Genomic DNA, 22,032 nt, shown 5'->3' on the forward strand with positions numbered 1-22,032 from the left:
TTTTCTTTTTGAGTTGGAGTCTCACTCTCACCCAGACTGGAGTGCAGTGGCTGCTCCCGGCCACCGCAGCCTCGACCTGCTGGGCTCCGGCGATCCTTCCGCCTCAGCCTTCCAAGTAGCTGGAACCACAGGCACGCGCTACCACGCCCGGCTAGTTTTTGAATGACTGTAGAGATGAGGTCTTGCCAAGTTGCCCAGGCGGGTCTCGAACCCACGGGCTCAGGCAATCCACTCACCTCAGCCTCCCAAAGGCGCGGGATTACAGATTGAGCCACGGAGCCCGGCTAGCATCCTATTTTTAACACTGAAGTTGAAGATGCCATCCCTTAGTTTAAGTGTGACTCAACGACCCAACGGCTGCTGCTCCTGAGAAAGTCACGTGCACACCTGCTCTCCTGTGGGACACAGAGGCTGCGTGGGTTCTAAGGCCTGTAAAAGTGACTGTGCTTTCTTCCTGTTCTGGGTGCAGCAAGGAATCCTCTGGCCAAAGAGATCGACACACAGTCTCACGTGACCCAGTGCAGCTCAGGAGGGGTCAGGCCGGGCAAAGCCTTGTACCCTTGTACCCTCCCCATGGGGCTATGATCACAGAGGGTAATTATTCCACCAGACATCTACTCTGTGGGCTTTGGCAGGCAGGGGACACTTGGGCAGACTGGTCGGAGACTGGAATTATGCATTTTATCATCTGGAAAACACCCCTACTGGAGTTTGAGTTGCTCACATCAAACAAAAAATGACTGAAGAGTCAAGGGTTTTCAAAATAATCCGAGCTACTGTCATAAAAAGATGCCCGTGCTGTGGCTTTTGTAGCTGCTATTAACTTTATTTTATTCACAAAAAAGAACAACAGTCTATTCACATGGTTGTCTCCCAATATTAGGGAAAGAGTATATCTTCCTTCCTTCCTTCCTTCCCTCCTTCCCTCCCTCTTTTTCCCCCTTCCTTCCTTCTTTCTTTTTTTTGTTAAGGTCTCATGCTTGCTCCATGCTGGAGAAAGCAGGCTGTGCCACTCACTGCTCTTCCGGGCAGGGCTGTTTATCTCACCTAAGAACAGTCTCTGTGGCTCCCTGGGGTATAGACACAGGCCAGGACTGGCTTACCTTTCTTTTCTATGAGAAATCATGTTTTTGATAACACTCTTCTCTACAATTTCCTGAATATTTAGGTAGCAAAACCGCAAAACTTTGGAGCATTGCACAGTTTGACCCACACAAATGAGAAGCATTTCTTTTTCTTTTCTTCTCTTTTTTTTTTTTGAGTCAGCATCTCACTGTTGCCCAGGCTGGAGTGCAGTGGCATGATTACGGCTCACCATAGCCTCGACTTGCTGGACTCAGGCGATCCTTCTGCCTCAGCCTTCCAAGTAGCTGAAGCCACAGGCGCACGCTACCACGCCCGGTTAATTTTTTGATTTATTGTAGAAATGAGGTCTTGCCAAATTGCCCAGACTGGTCTCAGGAAATCCTCTCGCCTCAGCCTCCCAAAGCACTGGGATTACAGGTGTGAGACACTGCATCTGGCCAAGAAGCATTTCTTGAAATACACTGAGAGTCAGCCAGGATGGGGATCTGGGAATGGTCAGGTGTGGGGCTGCATGCTAGTGTGGAAACAGGACTCCTCTTTCCTTTTCTGAGGGTCTTCTTACCATTGTAAATGTCATCTGTTGATTCAAGAGCAACTGGGGCTACTTACTGGCCTGCACTCAGGGCTGCATTGCCAAAACTAATTCCTGAACTTGGGCAACAGCTGACCAGCTCTGGTAAGTGAGGCTGCTAGATGGGCCAGGAGAAGTTGTTGCCACAGAGGGAGTAAATTCCTAAGGACAAGTTGCAAGTTGTTCCTTCACTCAAGACACTCTGCCAGGGTTTTAATGTCAGCCTTTGTGCTTTGCAGGATGGTTTTCATGGCTACTAGGACCTGAGCTTTGTGAGGGCTGCAGAGGGCACGGGCTTAGCTGCCCTCTGGGTGCCCTCACAGTCCGCCCACCAGTTCTGTGTCAGAATCTTCCAGGGAGGGTGTGCTCCGTCCTTTAGGCAATTGATTCTAACTTTTGTTGAGTTATTCCCCTTAATGAGCCCAAATCGACCTTCCACTGGTGCCAGGTGGGCCCCAAAGTTACACAAAAGCTCAATTTTCTTTTTTAAAAATCAGGGTCTCACTCTGTTGCCTGGCTAGAGTGCAGTGGTATGATCATGGTGCGATCACTGCAGCCTGGCCATCCTGGGCTCGGGTAATCCTGCCTTGGCCTCTCAAGTAGCTGGGTTTACAGGCATGCCATCACACTTGATCAGTTTTTTGATTTTTTTTTTTTTTTTGTAGAGACAAGTTCTCACTATGCAGCCCAGGCTGGTCTTGAACTCCTGGTCTCAAACAATCCTCTTTCTCGGCCTCCCAAAGTGCTGGGAGCTGCTGCACCCTGCCAAAAACCCACTTTTTCTTCCCATCTCCTGCCGGCACTGAGTCATGTCCTGCCCTGCCCCCGCCTGTCTTGCTTCTTGTTTCTTGGCTTCTGCAGGGCTTTGTCACTGTGACCCCTCAGCTCTGGATGGCGTCCAGTCACCAGTGTCCTTCTTCCCACGGCCACTCTCTGCCCGTCTCAGGCCCAGCCCCTCCTCCTTGCGGTTCACTCACTCCCTGGTGACCTCACCAAACCCCAGGCTTCAACAACATCCCGGCACATCACAGCAGGGAGGGGGCGCCGGCCTCCTTTGACCTCGTCTGCCCACGTCTCCTCTGACGTCAGACACGCCATGCCTGCTGCGTCCAACATGAGCGCCTCTCTCCTTTCCATCCCTGGCATTGGCGTGGCTCAGGACGGTCCCAAGGCTCCTCTGACTCCATGGCTTTTATATCCCACTTCTACTCGGTTGGGGAAAACCACTTGTCTTTTCCTTCGGAACATACAAGAATCTGATGACTCCTCACCACCTTCACAGCCCCCGCCCCGGCCTGGGCCTCCATCTCCTCCCATGGAACTGCTGCCGCAGCCTCCCCACAGGCCTCCCTGCTCTCACCTCTGCTGTGCCTCCCTTCGTGACCTCCACACAGCAGTCTGAGCAAGATGTAAGACTATAAATCTAATGATGTTACTTCTCTGCTCAAAACATTCCAGTAGCTCCCCACGTCACGCAACATAACAACTGACACCCTTGCAATGACCTTCGAGGCTCTGCATGATCTGCCCCTGCCACATCTCATCTCGTTTCTAAATGCTTGAGCTCCAAATAGCTGGAGAGGAGGATATTTCGTGGTCAGCTGGGAGTCTGGGGGAGACCCCAAAGGGATCATGCCTCAGTAGGACTGAACTATCCTTGGGGCAAGAGCCTTCTAGAACCATCCTAGTAAAGCTTAAAAATAGGTTTCAAAGGCAGTAGATTTTTGCCAGGGTAGAGCCCAACACACTCTCATTTTTTCTTTTTTTGAATAAGGGTCTCACTCTGCTGCCCAGGATAGAGTGTACTGGTATGACTACAGCTCACTGAAGCCTCAACCTCATGGGCTCAGGCAATCCTTCTGCCTGCAGCCTCCCAAGTAGCTGAGACCACAGGCATGTGCCACCAGGCCCAGTTAATTTCTTGATTTTTTTTTTGTAAAGATGAGGTCTTGCTATACCACTTAGGCTGGGCTTGCACTCTTGAACTCAAACGATCCACCTACCTTGGCCTACCAACGTGCTGGGATTACAGATGTGAGTCACCACATCTGGTCCCCAACACTCTTTAGTGGAGGAAAACAAAACCCAAGTGATCAAAAAGATAACACGCACTAGGATTAGCATTCAATCAAAGTGTACTAGATTTGAAAGAATCCAAAAAATATGGCCCAAAGCCAGGAGAAAAACCAGGAAATAGAGACAGACTCAAAACCTGTGGCAGAGAGTATGAACTAGCAGACAATGGTATTAACACAGAATTCTAGCTATGTCTAGGTATTTAAAGGAAATAGGAATGCAGTGAGGAGACAGTTGAAGATCCAAAAACAAAAGATATGAAAATGGAGCAACATGAAATTCCTAGGGATGAAAAAAATGCAATATCTGAAGTGAAAGTTTCACTGAATGAGATTAACAGCAAATGAGAAGACCCATGAAACTAAAGCTATAACAACAACAACAACAACAACAAAAAATCTAAGAAAAATAAAACAGAGAGAAGAGACTGGAAAAAAGTAAACAGAGCCGGAGTGAGTCAGGGACACCATCAGGCTGTCTGCCATTCTGTTAATTAGGGACACAAAAAGGGGAAAGAAGGCAGAGCAGAAGACATTTCCAAATGTGATGAAAAAGAAAGCCAATGAACCCTGAGCAGGTTAAACAAAAAGGAAACCACACCAAGGAGATCATAATCAAATTCCTGAAAACCAGCGGTTAGGAGAAAATCTTAAGCAGCTAGAGGAAAAAAGACACATTACAGAGAAACAAAGATAAAATTTATCACTGGATGCTACACCAGCTAAAAAACAACGAAAAAGCATTTAAAGCACTGAAAAACTGTGAAACTAAAAATCTACATGGCAAGAAAATGCTCCTTCAAAATGTAGGAGAAGTAAAAAAAATTTCAGACAAAAAGTGAAGAAATTTCTTGTCCAAAGACCAGCACTATGGGGCATGATGAGAGGTGTTTGGGAGGAGGAGGGAAATCAGCACCTGATGCAAACCTGGATCCACACCAAGAAATGGAGCGAAAAATACAATTGACTGTTGGAAGCAAAAATTAGTAATAGTGTACTGTGGGGTTAAAAACACATCTTGTAGAATTAAAATGTCTGATAAAGCTCAAAGAACGAGAAGGAGGAAGGGAAGGACACTGTGGTGTCTTACACAGAGGTCAAGTGGGGTCATATCATTTAAAGGTAGGTTGTGGTAAGTTAATGACAATGACATTGTAAAACCAAGAACAGCCACAAAGAAATAGAATGAAGAAGCATTTGTTGCTCATAAACCAAGAGCAGGGAAAAAACTGAATTAGAAAATGTACAGTATCCAAAAGAAGTAGGAAGAGAAAAAAAATAAAGAAGAAATAGAAAGTGAATGGCAAGACAGTAGATTTAAATCCACTCATATCTATAACTATATTTAATGTAGATGGTTTTAAAAATATCAATTTAAAAGGCTGAAATGGCTCAAATTGATAAATACTGCCTATAAGAGATATATTCCAAATATAAAGTCGGATACATTGAAAGAATGAAAAAGGATATAACATGTAAGCTCTAAGCATAAGAAAGCTGAAGTGGCGCTATTAATAGGAGATTAAAAAGACTTTAAAACATGAAAGAGTATTAAGGGTAAATGGCAAGTTTTCCTTTTTTTTTTTTTTTTGAGCTGGAGTCTCACTCTGTCACCCAGGCTGGAGTGCAGTGGTACACTCACGGCCACCTCAGCATCAATCTGCTGGGCTCTGGCAGGGCTTCGGCCTCAGCCTTCCAAGTAGCTGGAACTATAGGTGCGCACTACCACACCAGGCTAATTTTTGATTTTTATTGTAGAGACAAGGACTCGCCAAGTTGCCCAGGCTGGTCTCAAACCCACGGCGTAGGCAATTCACTTGCCTTGGCCTCCCAACGTTCTGGGATTACAGACCGAGCCACCAAGACCAGCCTAAATGCAAATTTTCATAAGGATAAATTTTCATAAGGATAAATAAGGGTTGCTCCATCAGAGAGGTACAATAACCCCAAGTCTGTAGCCAGTAATAGAAACTGAAAATGCATGAAGTTCAAAAACTGATAGAAATGAGAAAAGAAATAAACAAATCCACAGCAATGGTTGTATATTTTAATATTCTTCTCTCAGTCATTGATAGAACAAGTAGACAAAAAATAAGTAGATACAAAAAAGTTAAACTGCACTGTCAGCCACTCAACCTAATTCACATTGATAGAATGTCCATCCATAACAGCAGAATACACATTCTTCCAGATGTACATAGAATCGTCACCAAGATAAACCACCTATTTCAACAGATTTAAAAAGACTGAAATCATAGAGTCTGTTTTTTAGTCGTAATGGAATTAACTTAAAAATAAGTAACACAAAGAACACTGAACAATACACAAATATTTGGAAGCTAAATAATACAGTTCTAAATAAATAAAAAATGGATCAGAGAAAAAGCCACAAGATGAATTAGAAAATATTTTGAGTTGAATAAAAAGAAAAATACAACACATGATAATTTATGGGACAGAGTATGCTTAGAGAAAAATCTTTAACTTTAAATTGTTATATTAAAAAAGAAAGGCCTAAAATCAACGATACAATCTTCCATCTTTAGAAGCTAGCAAAAACAAACAAACAAACAAAAAGAGCAAATTAAACCTGGGGAGAGTAGAAGGAAAGAACTAATAAAGGTAAGAGGCAAAACCAATGAACTAGGAAACAAACAATAAAGAAAACCAATAGCTGCTTGAAAAAAAAATCAATAAAACTTGGAAATCTAGTTAGATGATTAACTTAAAAACAGAGAAGATACATATTATTAATATCCTGAATGAAAAGTGGGATCTCACTAAAGCTCTGCAGGCATAAAAGGGATAACAAAGACATATTTCAAACTATATAATGCCAATGAATTCTTAGATGAAATAAATACCTCTTCCTAAAATTAACCCTCAAAGAAATATAAAATCTGAGTAGTTTTATATATTAAGCAAACTGAATTTGTCATTGAAAACCTTTCCACAAAGAAACTCTAGGCACAGATGAATTCACTGGTGAATTTCATCAAACATTTAGGGTAGAAATAATACCAACCATACACAAACTCTTCCAGAAAATAGAGGAGGAGGAAAAACTTCTCAATTCACTTTATAAGGCCAGAATTACTCTAATACCAAAATCAGATGAACATAAACACTGATGCAAAAACACTGGCAAATTAAATCCAAAACAAAAAGATAATATGTCATGGTCAAATAGAGTTTATATTAGGAATGCAAGGTTAGTTTAAGTTTTAAAATCAATCAGTATAATTTACTATCAACAGGGGAAAAACATGATTGTCTCACTAGAGGCAGAAAAAACATTTGACAAAATTCAACACCAATTTATGATTAAAACTCTTAGCACACTAGAAATAGAACAAACAAATAAAGGCCCCTCAACCTGATAAAGGGCATCTACACCAAAAGCTATAGCTAACATCATAATGGATGGTGACGGTCTTCAAACATTTCCTCTAAGATTTAAGAACATTGATCTCCACTCTTACACCAATTCCTCTATCATTCTGGATACCCTAGCCAGTACAGTAGGTGAGAATAAATCCACTAAAGAAATAAAAGGCAATCAATATTTAAATGAAAGAAGCAATTATCTGTTAGCAGTTATAGAAAGGCACCTACAGGATCATAGAAAATCTACAAAAACAAGAAGACACACTAATAAATGAGTTTAGCAAGGTCAATACACAAAAGTCAATTTTTGTAAACTAAAAACTACTTAAAATTGAAATGTAGAAATAATACATGTAGAAATAATAGAAAGTCTATTTACAATAGCATTAAAAATGCAAAGTACTTAGTAATGGATTTATTATTAACATATATTCAAGAACATTGCACTGACAACTATAAAACATGACTGAAAGACATTAAAGAAACCCAAATAAATTGAGAGATATACCATATTCATGAATCAGAAGACTCAACATGGTTAAGATATTAATTCTTCCCAAATTGTTTTGTATATGTAATGAAACTTCAATCAAATCCTAGCAGACTTTTTTTTTTGGTAGCAGTTGACAGACTGATTCTAAAACTTATCTGAGAATAAAAGCAATAACATTTTAGGAAAAGATGAAAGAAGCCAGAGGACTTATCCTACCTGCTTTTAAGACCTATTATCAATATACAGTAATCAAGACAGCGTGCTGATGGTTTAAGGACAGACATGGATATTCAACAAGACACAGAGTCCAGAAAAAGACTCACATGTATTCAGTCCACTGACTTTGGACAAAGTTGTCCTAATTATTCAGTGGAGGAAAAAATAATATTTTCAACAAATGGTGCTGGAGAAAATAAATATCTATATAGAGAAAATGAACCTCTGACTATTTGGGCTAGACTTAGTGACTTATTTCCAAAGAAGAGTAAGGAAGGGGCTGAACAATAATTCTACATTGGAGAAGTCAGTGATGCCATGTGGATACCATATGCCCCATGTATTCCTTCCAAAAATCCATGCCCTAGGCAGCTCATGAGAAAAATGTCAGATGAGATTGATGTTTGAGGACATTTTATAGACTATTCCATCCTATGCTCAAGTAAGACAGTTAAGTATATATTTAACTTTATAAAAAACTTGGCAAGGCCTTAGGTATCTTAGGAATTTAGTTATTTGTTTAAGTGAAATAAAGTACATGAAAATATCAGGGGTGCCAAAAAATATATATACATTTTAAGAGATGTTATCTATGTATTACTTTTAGTTTACCATAATCAAAAGTGTGTGGACGCTGATGGTAACCACTTTGAGTACCTCCTGTAATTGCAACAGTCAAACGTGACTTGTACTCATCCTTTATTGGTGTATATTGAGTATTACAATTTTAATACAGTTTTTCCTTTTTAAAAATGTGTACATATTTGTTGGCACCTTCTGTATATGTCCCCACAAATACTTGTACTTTAATGCTCACAGCAGCTTTATTCATAAAAGCTCCCAAACTAGAAATAACCCAAATGTCCATCTAAAAGTGAATGGAAAACATACTGTGGTATGTCCACACCATGGAATTCTACTTAGCAACGAAGAGGAACGGACTATCTATACATGCAACAACATGGATGAGTCTCAAAAACATTACGTCTAGTCAAAAGAGTACACAAACTATATAATATCTTTCACATGAAACTCTCAAACAGACAAATCTAATGGATGGTGTCTGTAAATGGGTTGGTTGTGGCCTAAGACAAACCAGAAAGGGCAGGAGAGAACTTTCCCAGCTGGTATAAGTGCTCTGTGTCCTGATTTTGGTGACGGTCACAGGGTGTACACATATTTCAAAGCTCATCAGAATAGGCACTGTGTATAAATCACACATAAATAAAAGTGACAAAAGACCTAAAAAGAAAAAGGTTCTAATGCCACAACATAATGACAACCTGAGGCACCCTAAGGCATCCTGTAGGGGCATAGCAGCTCACAGGGAAGACAGGTGCTGGGCTAAGAAGACCAGGGTGGAATGTCATCTGACCTCTGCTGAGTCCTCAAGAACAGCGTGAGGGGACCCTGAAGGTTGTCAAAGTTTCATATTCTGCAGTGGTATCCAGCAGTAGATTCAAATGCTTAGCTACTATATAGTCAATCACAAGGGCAGGCTCAAGATTTTTTGTTTACTTTTAATTTAAAAAATGACAGCAGGGCCTTACCAGAGAGTTGCTTGATGGCCACAGGTCTCACTTTGTAGGGAGTGCTGCAAAAGAGAAGACAGTGCCACTGTGAGATGCTTCAAGAAGCTCATTGCCGGTCTGGCAGAAGAGATAAGCGCTCGGTGTGAATTAGAATTCAGTGGATTAGGCGATTTTGGGGGGGAATTAGTTTCTTTGGCCATTCTGTGCTTCCTCATTCAGATGACTTTTAAGGATATCATTTAAATGATCGACTTCCTCTGCAACGCTCGTATTTGGTCATTGAACTGCATTTTGCCATCGGTACTATTGCTGATCCAAGGTGCAGAGTCAACTTGGGACTAGCAGGCTCTGACAGAGTTGCTGGCAGCCCGACACCTGGAGGGTGCAGGTGGATGCCCTCTCTGTTTGAGCTCATGGTGACCGTATCCCTCACATGAACAAGAGAGGATGGTGACAGTGACTCAGTCACAAAAGCATCAGTATCTCGGTGATGTCACCCCTCGTAATCACGAGATCAAAGTGGATGGGAAGGTAATATTGGCAATGTGTGTGCCAGACGAAAGGTCACTGTCATGCGCACACAGCGGCCTCTGGCAAAGGGGCAGGAAAAGACGAGCCAGTGGGAAACAGACAAAGACAGGAACGGGGATGGGCCACGAGGAGTGGAAAGAACATCAGAGACCTCATGGGATGCTGCTCTTTTACACAGCAGTTTAGTGAAATTTTGAAGCCCGATGACAGGAGTGCTGCGAGAACGCAGGAAAGCAGCCGTCATGGATGTTGCTATGACGTATGGGGCATAAATTGTCACCATCTTAGGGAACGCAGTCTAGCAACACCCACTAAAATGTAAATCTTTTTTTCTCAGCAAATGAATTCAGGAACAAATGTATAAAAACGAGACATGGGCACTTGGGGAGCTAGTCAGATGCCACTTGTACATTCATTCATTCTCTCCATTTTTTACTGAGTGCTCAGTATAGTCAGATGCTGGTGACATAATAGTGAATGAGACCAAAATGCTCCTGCCCTTATGGAACTGGCATTCCACTTTCAAATATGGGTTGAAAGGACGTGCATCACCACACTCAGTCTGGGCACCTCTCCACAGAGAGGATGACATACTAGCCATCCTGTGGTGCTCTGGACTGAATGTGGGTGAACCCCCACCCTGAACTCCTATGGTGATGCCCTTGTCCCCAGTGGGATGGTATTAGGAGGTGGGACTGAGGCAGGTTATTCAGTGCAGGTCAGACATAGATAGATGAGTTTCTTGTGGGTAATTTAAATTAAAATAGGGTAAGCGGTCAGACATTTTTCTATGAGTACACAACCTTCACTGAACTGACCAGACCTGACCACCTTGCTGGCTGGAATGTGGATCTACCAGTGCAGGAAATCACAGAAGCAATAGGGAATTACCCAATACATGTAACACGATGTTCTAAGAAAAGCCCAAGTCTAGTTAGGCAGTAAGTTCAATTATCTAGAAGAAGGTCCCTATGACCTCAGAAGGTGGAGAGATGGTGATCAAAACTCGTGACCAGACACCTGCAGCCCACCGCTCTTAGTTCATGGTTTGCTTAGTCATGGTTGTAAAAGTAGATAAAACTTCTTATTAAAAGCAAGCATGTACCTTGTCTTAAGGGACCTGTGCTTGCTCTTAGGAATGCTTCTTTCTAATAAATTCTGTCTTAAACTATACTTGGGACTAACTCTGAAATGCTTTTCTGTGACAAAGTCAAAGAATCCGCAGAGCAGCACACTGCACCCCGTCCAGCATTGGGGTCTTTGGGAGGTGACTGGGCTTGGATGAGGTCATGAGGGTGGCATTCCTGTGATGGGACTGGTGTCTTCACAAGGCGATGAAGGCATCAGTGTCCTTCCTTGCTCTTCCATGTGAGGACACAGCGAGAAGACAGCTATCTGCACACCAGGAAGGAACAGAATCTGCGGATACCCTGATCTAGGACTTTAGTCCCCAGAACTGTGAGAAGTCGATGTCTGCTGTTTAAACCGGGACTGACTGAGATGCAGGGGAGTCATGCTATTGTCAGAAAGATGAAGATAAGTGTGCGAGTGCTGACCTGGCCCATGACTTCTCACTGGGTCAAAACAGCAAGTTCCAGAGTTATAGAGAATGAACTCATTTAGCAAAAAAGGCAGCAGAGAATGTGGAGGGATATACACACCAAGCTGCTAACTGCGACTAGCTGGGGGTCATACTTGTGGTTTAATGGTTATAGGAAACATGGGAAGCTTTACAATTTTAAACACAGATAAAGTGAAAAAATAAATATGCGTGGCGGAGGGGTTGGTGGGCAGGCAGCTCTCGCCTCACCCCACAACGTCTGCTTGCATGGAACGTCGAGAAGTGGATCCACACCCTCACATCTCTCCCTGGAATCAGTACTGGGGCTTGAGAGACCTTTGGCAGTGGGGGGCTCATTTCTCTCCAGAGACTCTGTCCTAAGTGATGTTTGGAATGAAATGTGGCCTTGTGCGTGGGGCAGAGTCCTCCAAGGGAGGGGAGGGACCTTGGTCAGCATTGGTTGTGAGGCCTCTTTAGCCCCGACTCTGGTGCTCAGCTGGGCAAGTCCATGGTCCCCAAGCTCAAATTACGGGAGGTTAGGTGCTTCGATGACAGCATCACGGTGGCCAGTGAGGATGACGTAGGCTTTGGAGCAGAGCCCATGCTCGGACTTGGGTGTCAGAGCTGTCTGGGAAGGATCCATAGCTGGGAGGACAGAGGGAAGAGAGGACAGAGAAGCCAGGTGTGGGTCCTCCTCTCTGTTTCCTCTTTCTCCTCTCCCCGCTCCCTTCTGTCTCTCTGTCTCTCTGGCTCCTGCCCTGAGCTGCACTCACTGCACAGTGGGCAGAGAGGAAGCCAGGGCAGGAAGGCAGCAGGAAGGGGCTGCCCCTCCTTCCCTCTCCTCCCTCCTTCCTCTAAGGGGGCAGCAAGGACTTTTCTTTCCTCTCTTCCTTTCCCATCCTTTGGCCCCTAAAATCAGTACTGAAGGTGGGAGGAGGGGTGGTGGTAACCAGGAGATCCCTGGGCTGCATTTCTTGGCCATTCAAGATTAGTCGCAGCTCCCAGTTACTTAAGCCTCTTGTTTCTCAGAACCAGTTATGCTGGTCCTATGATAGGACTCCTGGCTCAGTCTAAATTTAGTTGCATTCTCATCCTTCTCCTCCTCAGCAACAAATAGAATACAGAGCACTCCCTCTTTGAAAGGGATGAACTTGCCTTGGACTTTGACTGTATTTGTCTTTTTCTAAGATCGAACTCCTGGGCTCTAAGACCTCTTTTAAAACACATTTAGTGGGAGGAGGAAGTCTGGAGTCTCTGGGAATCTAGGAAGCACTTATCCTGAGTTGGAACAGGCGCATGTGCTGTCCTTGCAAGTGCATAATTATCTCATCCCGTGGAAGGCAACCCGCATCTCAAATTGGCTGAAGTCGGAAATGAGAGGAGCGTCTGTGTGTGTCACACATGTGCCAAGTCATCCTGGCTCTCTCCTCTCTCCATATGCCCCATTTTTTCTCATGCTACTGCACTGTGTGTTTTTCTCCTTCGACTGGATCTCGAAGCAGTTGTGACCCAGAAACAGGAGGGGTGGAGTTGTCAAGAAGCGATGCACATGTCCGCTGGACGTCATGGCATCCAGAATGCTTCCCTGATCGGGAGGGAGAGCTTCAGTCAGACTGGTCCCTCCGAGGGGGAAAATTGTAGCATTATTTGATCAGTTAGGCCATGTCTATTTATGTTTGTTGGGCAGTAGGCGTCGCGGTTGTTTAGTCATCAATCATCTCTCTTGCCAGCTCTTAACGAGAGCGGAAGCTAATCAGCCTATTGTTCTTTTAGAGCCCCTCTGGCTTCTGGAAATATGTCCCAGGTTATTTAAGATGCTAGTCTGAATGGGCTCCAGATTGCACCAAACATTCAGGAAGCCTAGGAAGGGTCAGGCAGCTGTGAGTGGGTTCCCGGCCATAGGAGGGGCCTTGGGATGGGGAGTTGGGGCAGGAAGACAGATGGTGTGCAGAGGTGGGGAAGTGCCCGGATGTTAGCCTGGCTAGGGTGGGTACTCATGCAGCTCAGCAGAGTTGGAGGCAAGTATATGACCGTGGATCTGGGCCAGACTTTCCAGAGGCAGGGATCTGGGTAAACTTGCAGTGGCCAACACGCCGCTGAAGAACTCTGCCGGGGAGCAATGGTCTGAAAGGCCAGTTTTCTGAAAGGCAGGCAGGACTCGAGGAAGGACTTATTGTGAAGGGTTAACAAGAGGCACAAACATTCGTTTGTGGGATGTGGCGGTCTACACTAGGGGCCGGCTGCAACAATCTATAGGAAGACATTATGGCAAGAAGCATTTTGAAAGAAGCATTGAAATGACATAATTTTTGGTTTGAGGTGCAGGATAGGGAAGGAGCCAAAGAGTTCTCAGCTGTGAGAGACAGGGCGACCGGGACCACCCCTTCTGACTAGTACAGAGGTCAGAGCTGGCAGACAATTTCACGAAAAGCCTGCCTGTGGCCGTGAGACTGGGAAGAATCTAAGTATGCTGGGTGCTCCCAGCTGCCTGCAGGAGAGTCCCTTCCCTAGATGTGATTCCTGAGACCAAGGATGGGAGGCCAAGAAGTGATCAAGCCCACACCAAGTGACTCCCGGCATTTTTAGAGGCAGAGGAAGCTAAAGAGAGACACGACCTGGCCAACCAATGGCTGCTGTGGCTTCTGAACTAACTAGCTCAGAGATGGCTAGGGAGAAATAAAGGGTTTAATAGCACATCCCAGGAAGGGAAGGCCCTGGGTCCGGCGGACATGACACTCTGGTCACTACAGGGCTGGGCACCCTCCTTGTATCAAAAGTGAGATTTTGGGTTTTCCACGTGACATCGGCGGTTCTCCCCCAGGCTGCATGCTGGACTCTCTTGTGAAGCCTCAAAAATAATCTCTAAAAATTCCAGCTGGACGTGGTGGCTCATGCCTATAATCTCAGCACTTTGAGAGAGTCCAAGACTGGAGGACTGCTTGATCCCAGGAGTTCCAGATTGGCCTGGGCAACATAGTGAGACCTCGTCTTTACGAAAAAAATTTAAAAGCTAGCTGGGTGTCGTGGTGTGCACCTGTACTCCCAGCTGCTTGGGAAGCTGAGGTGGAAGGACCACTTGAGCCCAGGAGATCGAGGCTACAGTGAACTGTGATTGTGCCACTGCACTCCAGCCTGCATAACAGAATGAGGCCCTGACTCAAAAAAAAAATCTGGCCAGGCGTGGTGACTCAGCTTATAATCCCAGCACTTTAGGAGGCCAGGGTGAGAGGATTACCTGAACCCAGGGGTTTGAGACCAGCCTGGGTAACTTGGTGAGATCTCGTCTCTACGATAAATCACAAAAACTAGCTGGGCATGGTGGCTTGCATCTGTAGTTTCAGTTACTTGGAAGGCTGAGGCCGAAGGACAGCCTAAGCCCAGTAGGTTGAGGCTGCAGTGGCTGTGAGCATGCCACTGCACTCCAGCCTGGGTGACAAGAGTGGGACTCCAACTCAAAAAAAAAAAATTCTAAAAATCTGGATTTAATTGATTCTAGGAGGGGTCTGAGCATCCACTGGTACCTTTTTAAAAATCCCTGAGTGGTTTTATTCTGTAGCCAGGACTGAAAGCCACTGTGTAGTTGAACTGGCTTGCAGGACGCTGTGCAAATGGGCGAATGAACGTGCACACTTATACTTGAAAGCACAACCAGACATGCACCTCACTCACACACTTTCTGCCAGAGGATGCCCTGGGCCTGGACACTAGGAGGTGGGTTTCCAGGGTCAGGGTCACCAGGCAGCGTGGGGCCTCAGGCAGTCACCCCTCCAACCTCTGGGCACCCTCTTTCCATGTTCACAGGATGAAACTCAGCCAAGGATGTCCTCTCCCTTGTGGACTGGGGTGACGGCACAGCCAGCTGGTGCTAGGATGCAGGAGAGACACGCTGGGCACCCCACAAAGTCTTGCTGGGGCTGTTGAGGCACAGGAGGAGAGAGGAGCCAGGGCTGGGAAGCAAACTTCGGGGCATGACTATAGCTCACAGGGCTGAGTGGAGAAGCAGCCGAGGATGTGCAGAAACCACAGGTGAGACAAGGTGAAAAACAGTCAGTGACACCACTGGGAAAAGGCCGAGGACGTGGAAGGGGAGGGGAAAGCCCTGGGTGGGAAGAGCAGCGGGAAAGCCTGGGCCAGCCTCCTCTTGGCACCTGGGAATGTGTAGAAATGCAAATGCCCAGGCCCAGCCCCTGCTGCTGAACCAGAGACTAAGGGGAAGGAAAAAGAGTGGCAGAGCACTGTGCTTCAACAAACCCTGGGAGGCGTGAGGGGAATGCTGACACAGTAGTTTGAAAACTACAGGGTTAGAAGATTGGACAACTGGCTGTGCCTGTAATCCCAGCACTTTGGGAGGCCTAAGTAGGAGGACTGATTGAGCCCAGGAGTTCAGGATAAGCCTGAGCAACAGAGCGAGAACTCATCTCTACAAAAAATAAAAATTTAGTCAGGCATGGTGGCGTGAGCCTGTAGTCCCAGCTACTCAGGAGACTGAGGTGAGAGAATCTCTTGAACCCAGGAGGTTGAGGCTGTGATGAGCTGTGATTGTGCCACTGTACTCTAGCCGGGATGACAGAGTGAGACCCCAACTCAAAAAGATTGGGTAGCTGGAGAGAAAACGGTGGAAGCCCACGGAAGCCAGATTCCCCTCCTCAGCACCGCTGACACCTTGGCCATAGACCAGGCAAGTCTTTGCTGGAGCCTGTCCTGTGCACTGCAGGATGCTGAACAGCACCTCTAGCCTCTACTCTACCAGATGATAAGAGCATCTCCTTCCCCGTGGGGATAACCAGACATGGCCCAGCATCCATGGGGAACAAAACTGCCACCAGCTGAGAACAACTGGCTCAAAATAAAGCACCAAACCAGATATGATGACATGGAAAATAGGAGTCATTTAGATGACTGGCGCTTGGGGAAGTAGAGAAAGGGAGACACATGCGAGCAGGGATCCCTCCCTCAGTCCTTCACTCAGCACACCTTTATGAGTGCCCAGCGTGCACCACCTCCCCCAGGAGCTGGGAGCCGAGCTGCGAGAAAGGCCATATTTCACCCGACAGAGATGATGTCCAGGGGGGCAGGCAGGCAATGAAGAACATCAGATCAGTAGGCGGGAGCATTTCAGATGGAGACACGCACTGCAGTGGGGAGGCAGAGTGACAGGAGGCTGGGATGGGCGGGGCAGCTTGGACAGTGCTCCAGGAAGGGCGGGGGGCTGATGAGCTGGGAAAACAGCATCCCGTGGGGCTGAACAAGGTGAGTGGTGGGAGGGACAGACACGGGACAAGTTGGAGAAACCCACGGGGCGGAGGTCGGTGGGGCCCAGATCAAGAGGCCACCGCGGAGAAGGCAGTGTCTGGCCAAGTTGAACTTGGCGGCCTTGTGGGAGAGGCAGACTGGAGACAGGCTGCTCAGAGCTCAGCCAGGCCCTAACTCACGGGTGGCAGGAGAGGAAAAAGGGATAAATGAGCCAGTGGTGCAGGATGTGGGGACCAGCCTGGGGGACAAATGCATCCACCTCTCAGCACGTGCTGCCCCAGTCAGGATCAGTTTACAATGAAAGACAAGAGTCTATTCTTGTCTCCCCACTAGATCTGCATGATCATATCTATGATCATATCTATGGTGTCTCTATATATTACTAAATCCATGGCTACGGTATCCAAAGTCACATCAGCATCCACATCTAAATCCATTTCCATATCTATATTATTCATGTCCAGCTATATCTATATCTAAATCCATATCCACATCAATGTCTATATCCACATCTACAATATCCATATCCACATTTATATCCTCTTTATCCACACTGATATCCATATCTATCTTCCCCATATCCAGTTATATCCATATCCACACTTATACCTTCTATATCCACATCTGTATCTATATTCAAGCTTACATTATCCATATTTGGTGACACCTTTATCTAAATCCACATTCACATCATCTACATCTGTATCATATCCAGCTATATCTGTATCTAAATCCACATCCACATCTACATCCGTATCCAGATCTACATTATCCATATTTGGTTATAGCTATATCCATACTCATATCCATATTTACACACTCTATATCTGCATCTATATCTGTATCCATATCATCTATATCCATATCCACTATATATACTAGGATATATAGTGGTTATGGATATCCACTATAGTATCCCCATCTGTCTCTGTCTCTATCTCTATATCAGAAACTCATTTATTTTGGTATCTCACGGGAGAGTGTTTCAGATATTTGGGCTCTTTGGGCTTTCGAGGGTTTTTTCTCGTGTTTCTGCAGCTCTCTTTCATTGGTGAGGCACTTGGGGCCAGAGCAGAGGTCCAGATGGGCTACCCTTATTTCCTACCTGCTTTGAATACCTCGGCAAATTGTTTTCATTAAATTCAGGAAATGTGGCTTTCCTCAGTCAGAGACCTGGCTTGCACAGACGAGGCTGATTTAAGTGGAATTCCCTCTCATGAGATCCTTTTAGTCTGTGGATGTCAGGGGTAAAGGGTCACACAGTCAGCTTCCTTCTGAAGCGAGACCCAGTGGGGCCGCAGCTCATGTTGAGATTCGCAAGACTCTCTGAGTCTTTGGGGAGACAATTAGCATTGTGCCTTTGGGGGAGTCCAGAAGCCTGGAATCGGAGCCAGTGGGTGTGGGGGCAGAAGATGGTCTTCCTGGCTAGGGGCTGGAGGCGAGACCCATGGGAACAGCCGGAGAGGGAGGAGGCCTGACCGAGACCTCGGGGTAAAAGGGAAGGCAGCTGGCCAGAAAAGTGTTGGCCATGGCCCCTGGAACATCACTGAGGAGGAGAGAGCTGGTTATGGTCCACTGGGCCCTCGCTGACTGGGACAGGCCCAGCCATAGTCCACTGAAACCTCACTGATTAGGACAGCACTGGCCACGTCCGCAGGGACCGCACTGGTGAGGACAGCAGACTTCTGGGGACAGGACAAAAGAGAAAAGTTGTGTTCTGGGCACAGGAGGAAGGAGAAAAGCTATGGTATTCCTTGGGTTGGAGAAAGCTCTTGGGGACCTAAGTAGAGGTCCCAGATTATCCCATCAGTGGAGCCCAAATAGTCAATGTTATCATTAAGACTGCCTGGCACATGTTTCTTCCTGTGGGCTCAGACCTGGCTGCAGAACACCTTGATGACCAAATGAACAAGTGTCTCCATAGCTACTATGGAGTCCCTCAGAGGGCTCAGTGAGGAGGAGAGACAGAGGGATCCTAAGGGGCACCCCATGCCCAATGGCTCACCTGTTTCCCCCCCCCCATTTTATAATTTAAATTAGAGACTGCTGTGGACTCTCAGGCCATTCCACATGGGGCGGGTCACCGACCTGAGGGGTCCTGCTCAGTCCTTCCTTGGGTCACACCTTGTCCTCTTTACCTATTTCAGACATTCACAAAGGCATTTACCCTGACTCCTGTTGACTTGCCAGGCCTCCCCCATCTGTTCCTTCTGTACCCCCAGCCTCCTTCCCCCTTCTGTGCATAGAATCTTCTGGCATGCATCACTTTCCCAGCAGAAAGTGGGAAAGTGACAGGCACCAGTTGGGTAAACTTTAAATGTCCCTAAGGGTTCTGGTCTGGGAATCTCTCCCATCCTTCCTGAGGTGCATGCAGGGATCCTGGGGCCTGGTTCTACCACTCTTGCTCACCCTCCGTTCCTCAGTTTCCCCATCTGTGCAATACCTTTTCATGGGTTCCTGTTGAGAAGTGGATGGAGAGCCATGCTTACCAATGTTATTATCTTGGAAATTGACTAGCTCTTCTACAAAGGAATAAGTTCAAGCAAACTTCCACACACCCTCTCACCCTCACTCCTCCTTTTCTGCATTATTTATTATTTATTCATTCACTTAAAAAAAAAATTAGAGATGGGGTTTCTCTCTGTCATCCAGGCTGGGGTGCAGTGGCATGATCATAGCCCACTGCAGCTTTGAACTCCTGGGCTCAAGCGATTCTCTTGCCTCAGCCTCCTGAGTAGCTGGGACTACAGACACACCACCATTTCTGGCTAATTAAAAAAGTTTAATTAGCTGGGGTCTCACTCTGTGATTCAGGTTGATTCCAAATCTTGGCCTCAAGCAATCTTCCCACCTCAGCCTCTCAAAGTGTTGTGATTCACAGGCATGAGCCACGGCACCTGGCCCATCTCTGCTTTAAATTCAGACTTTCCTGTAGTAGTATATTTTTTAAAATCATAGAAACTTTCACATGCCACGTAGAGAGGTATCAGACACACCAGGAGAAGAGTGAGAAGAGCCAGCTGACATCGTGGCTGGAGCCTCTTACCGTTCTGAATTTGCAGGCATGGTGGGATCGATGGAGACCATGGCGTCGTCTGTGGTCAGCAGGGAGATGGTTGTGTTTCTGAAAAACACACCCAAGGCAAACCCGTGTTTTCACCCAAAATGTGCTCTGGGACACATACTTGAATGTGGTTCTCACATGAGGATGGAACCCTGAAAGAACCAGAACACAGTCCCAGTACCAGCCTGGCCAAGGGCTGGTGGACAGGAAGAACGTTCAGGACCCTGAGACTCTGCTTGTGAATAAAAATTTAATGGCTGTGTGTAACTCTAAGTGCTTGTAGATGTTTAAATAATTTAAAATGGGAACTGGAGCAAGTCTAATTTATTGAGTCAGGAGATTAAAAAAACCTGTGGTAAAATAGAAATTAACATTTTTATCAGCAGATTATGAATTCAGTTTGCCTTTCTACTTCCAGTTTCTTTGAGAGTTCATATGAACTGCACACATCTCTCCTACAAAATGGTTAAGATGAATCTTCCTCCAGCCTCTCATCTTTCAGGTGTTTATAAACCGTGTTACCTTGGCCAAGTTACTTAAGCCCTCTGATCTCCAGTTATGAATTTTAAAAATCTGTGCAATGGATGTGATGTCCGAATCCTCGGGTTGTTATGAAGAGTAACATATTAGTACAGTGCTTAATATATGGTGCCCAAAGATGCCCTGAGCTGTGGGCTCTTTTTACTGCTACAAACTGCCATTTATGTTCCTGAAATGGCACATAACTTCATCTCTCAGGTCTCCCTTTTCTTACCTGTCTGTGAAAAATTTCAATCACCTTTCTCTACCTCAATCCTAACTTTAAAGTTAATTCCAAAGATAAACTACTCCTGATCACCCTTTATAGTCATAAAGTTAGAATGCTTATAATCAGAAAATGCATGTACTCTACTGTACTACTGACTGAGGTAAATCACTCTTCGGGAATTCTGATTACTCTATAAGGTAGATTACCAGTCTTTCCAACTCATTCTTGAAGTCAGTCATTTGCCCAGTACTAACCTGGGACAGGATCCCTGAGACAGAAAGGCCACCTTTGGGTGACGTAAGGCTGGGGACCAAACCCAAACACAACCACCCTCCTTTCTCCAAAAGTGAATGAAGAAATGAAAGGAAAAAAAAAAGAAAACCCAAACTCAAGAGGGCAGTTCTGCTGCAGGCAGATGTGGAGACTGCAGCGAAGCCTGATCTGGGATTTCGTTCGTGGTTTTGAAAGACCCCTGTGTAGAAGGTGAGGTCCATGGGGCCCTGTGTGCTCCATCCCGTCCTTCCCAAGCACATTCCTCTTAAGGTCAGTCGAGGAGGCGTGGAGGCCACATGGTGTCCCCCAGCAGAGCCCACGGATGGGTACTCACCTAGGTAGGCCAGTGGCGATGCAAAACAGGTCCATGATGTCACTGGAGTTGCAGTACTTGCTGAAGATCACCTGCAAGACAGGAGCGACCAGCTGGTGAGGTGGGGGCAGGTTTCCATGGAGTTGTCAGCCTCCAGGTACTGCCTCCACAGCTCAACCTGAAAGTTTACTTTTCAAAGAGAAACTGTAGCCCCAGGCACTGGGATGCTACAGGTATATCTTTTCATTTGGTTGATTTATACAGGTTGCGGAAAAACATCACTCTTCTGTTCAGAGGAAAGAGTTGTGAAAAATGAAGGATCTGCCACATCCCCATGTCTGCAGGCAACATCATGACCACACATATATGGTTTGTAACAGGTGGAGCGGGACCTACCACCAGGGCTTAACGATGTCGCAGAGCAGCAAATCTCCCATGAGCTCCTGGGGCCATTACGGAAAATCGAACCAAATTGAAGCTCATTAACTTAAAAATAAAATTGCTTTTTTGTATTTGGGAACTGAGGGCCTGGGTTGAATGACTAAGTCAAAGAGGGAGGATCAGAATGACACATAACAATCATGGATCCTTGGTGTCCCCAGTGACACATGAATTGTGCACGAGGTGAGGGTGCACATGCCTGTGTGTCCCACCATGGCTGTGGTGGGTTTGCGGCTGCACCTTCAATCTGACGCATCCCAATCGTGCATCTGGGCTCTCAGGGAGGGGGACTTCTCCAAACCCAGACAGTGCATGGAACAGGCTGGCCAACACCCCTGCTTCAGTCACAATGGGCGTTTCCCTTGACAGTGTCCCTGGCTCACTGCTGAAACACCTGCCTGCCTTATCAGCCTTATCCCCTGCAGGAGACACACTGGCCTGAGAAGATGGTAATCTCTTGGTGCCCAGTGCCCCATTTTTTTTTAAAG

The 22,032-nt window shown here is 45.9% G+C and overlaps 1 protein-coding gene across 1 annotated transcript in view; it reads right to left on the bottom strand.

Moving 5' to 3' along the window:
• PDE9A (phosphodiesterase 9A) overlaps window positions 1-21,191 on the bottom strand; it is a 78,764-nt gene extending 57,573 nt beyond the window's left edge. The window contains exons 1-3 of the mRNA XM_008070177.2: window positions 21,125-21,191; window positions 19,752-19,829; window positions 9,379-9,422 (exon numbers count right to left, since the gene is read on the bottom strand). Coding sequence (XP_008068368.2) covers window positions 9,379-9,422; window positions 19,752-19,829; window positions 21,125-21,159 — 157 coding nt within the window. The 5' untranslated portion in view covers window positions 21,160-21,191. The remainder of the gene's footprint in view (window positions 1-9,378; window positions 9,423-19,751; window positions 19,830-21,124) is intronic.
• Window positions 21,192-22,032: the final 841 nt, after the last annotated feature.

This window comes from Carlito syrichta, unplaced genomic scaffold, assembly GCF_000164805.1.
Source record: "Carlito syrichta isolate Samal-C Ts95f unplaced genomic scaffold, Tarsius_syrichta-2.0.1 Scaffold313176, whole genome shotgun sequence".
Classification (NCBI taxonomy): domain Eukaryota; kingdom Metazoa; phylum Chordata; class Mammalia; order Primates; family Tarsiidae; genus Carlito; species Carlito syrichta.